At 45.2% G+C, this 1786-nt stretch overlaps 1 protein-coding gene across 1 annotated transcript; it reads left to right on the top strand.

Annotated features, from left to right (window-relative positions):
• Positions 1 to 460: 460 nt before the first annotated feature.
• Positions 461 to 1387, top strand: LOC143381539 (olfactory receptor 13A1). The gene has a single exon (XM_076835198.1). The coding sequence runs from the start codon at positions 461 to 463 to the stop codon at positions 1385 to 1387; it is 927 nt and encodes a 308-aa protein (XP_076691313.1).
• The last annotated feature ends 399 nt before the right edge of the window (positions 1388 to 1786 follow it).

The following is a 1786-nucleotide window of genomic DNA, read 5'->3' as shown; positions in this document are numbered from 1 at the left end:
TCCTCCTTCTCTCCCCGCCTCCCACCCCTTGATCCCTTTCCTCTACTGATCTCCCTTTGATTTTTAGGAGATCTACCCCCACTCTTGTTTTCTTTTTGCTGTCTAGCTTCTGCATATGATAGAAAACATACAGCCCTTAACCTTCTGAGTTTATTTCACTTAACATGATGGTTTCTAGTTCCATCCATTTTCTTGCAAATGCTATAATTTCATTTTAAAGGCCTTTGTCTTGCACCCTTACATGCTAGTCAGTGTCTTCCTTTTCTAACTTTGTGAATTTATAGATGATAAGAGATGGATCATTGCTTTAATATGCATCTCTTTCAGGTAGAATGATGCTTTATGAGTAAACTTCATAAGATCTCTCGCATCTCTCTGTCTTTCTCTAGTCCTGAAATCACATGAAACTGTGGATGAAGATTCTCCTGATAGTCCAGAAAACCCTCTCAACCCAGGGACCATGAGCAACAAGACAATGGTAACGGAGTTTATCCTGCAGGGCTTTTCGGAGCACCCACAATACCACGGACTCTTATTCAGTTGTTTCCTCTCCCTCTACTCAGTGGCCCTCACAGGGAATGTCCTCATCATCTTGGCCATCACCTTCAACCCTGGGCTGCACACCCCCATGTACTTTTTCTTGTTCAACTTGGCTACTATGGACATTATCTGTACCTCCTCCATCATGCCCAAGGCACTGAAGGGTCTGGTGTCAGAGAAGAACTTGATATCCTTTGGAGGCTGCATGGCACAGCTTTATTTCCTCACATGGTCTGGATCCTCAGAGCTGCTGCTCCTCACGGTCATGGCCTATGACCGGTATGCAGCCATCTGCCACCCACTGCATTACAGCACCATGATGAGCAAGGCATTCTGCAGCATGCTGGCCACTGGAGTGTGGGTGCTCTGTGCCTTCAACACTGCCATCCACACAGGGCTGATGATGCGTTTGAGTTTCTGTGGCCCTAACATCATTACCCATTTCTTCTGTGAGGTTCCTCCACTGCTGCTTCTCTCCTGCAGCTCCACCTATGTGAACAGTGTCATGATTGTCCTGGCTGATGCCTTTTATGGCATCTTAAACTTCCTGATGACCATTGTGTCATATGGGTTCATCATTTCTAGCATCCTGAAGATGAGGACTTCAGAAGGGAAGCAGAAAGCCTTCTCCACCTGTTCATCCCACCTCATTGTGGTGTGCATGTACTACACTGCTGTCTTTTATGCCTACATAAGCCCTGTGTCCAGCTACAGTGCAGAGAAAAGCAAGGTGGCTGGGGTGCTATACACCATGTTGAGTCCTACCCTCAACCCCCTCATCTATACTTTGAGAAACAAGGAGGTCAAAGCAGCTCTTGCGAAGTTCTTCCCCTTCTTCAGATGTTAATTTGTGTTTTCAGAATTTCTTTTTCATGGAGGCTATAGTTTTAGTGAGAATTGACCTTACTGTGTATGTGTGGCGGGGGGGTGGGGTCCTATGAGCAAGTTTCTGGACTGAAGGTAAGTAAGCCTGTATCTTTCACCCCTGCAGAATGTCTGCATAGATGGGCTCAGAATTCATTGTCCCTAGATTGGCTGATGGAAGACTGGCTGGGTTTGTGCCCCCAAATTTGTGAGACATGGGGTCTCATGGTCTGACTCCAAGGTGCTTAGTTTGCAGGGAAACAAATCTTCTTGGGAGAGAAAAAATGCTCCTAGTGTTTTAGGCTTATAGAGTATGAAAATCTTTTTTTTCTTTTCTTTCAAATGTACTATGTTCAAAGTGTAAATTCTGAAATCACACCTA

Source organism: Callospermophilus lateralis, chromosome 15 (genome assembly GCF_048772815.1).
Source record: "Callospermophilus lateralis isolate mCalLat2 chromosome 15, mCalLat2.hap1, whole genome shotgun sequence".
Classification (NCBI taxonomy): Eukaryota; Metazoa; Chordata; class Mammalia; order Rodentia; family Sciuridae; genus Callospermophilus; species Callospermophilus lateralis.
This window is presented reverse-complemented; position numbering and strand designations above follow the sequence as displayed.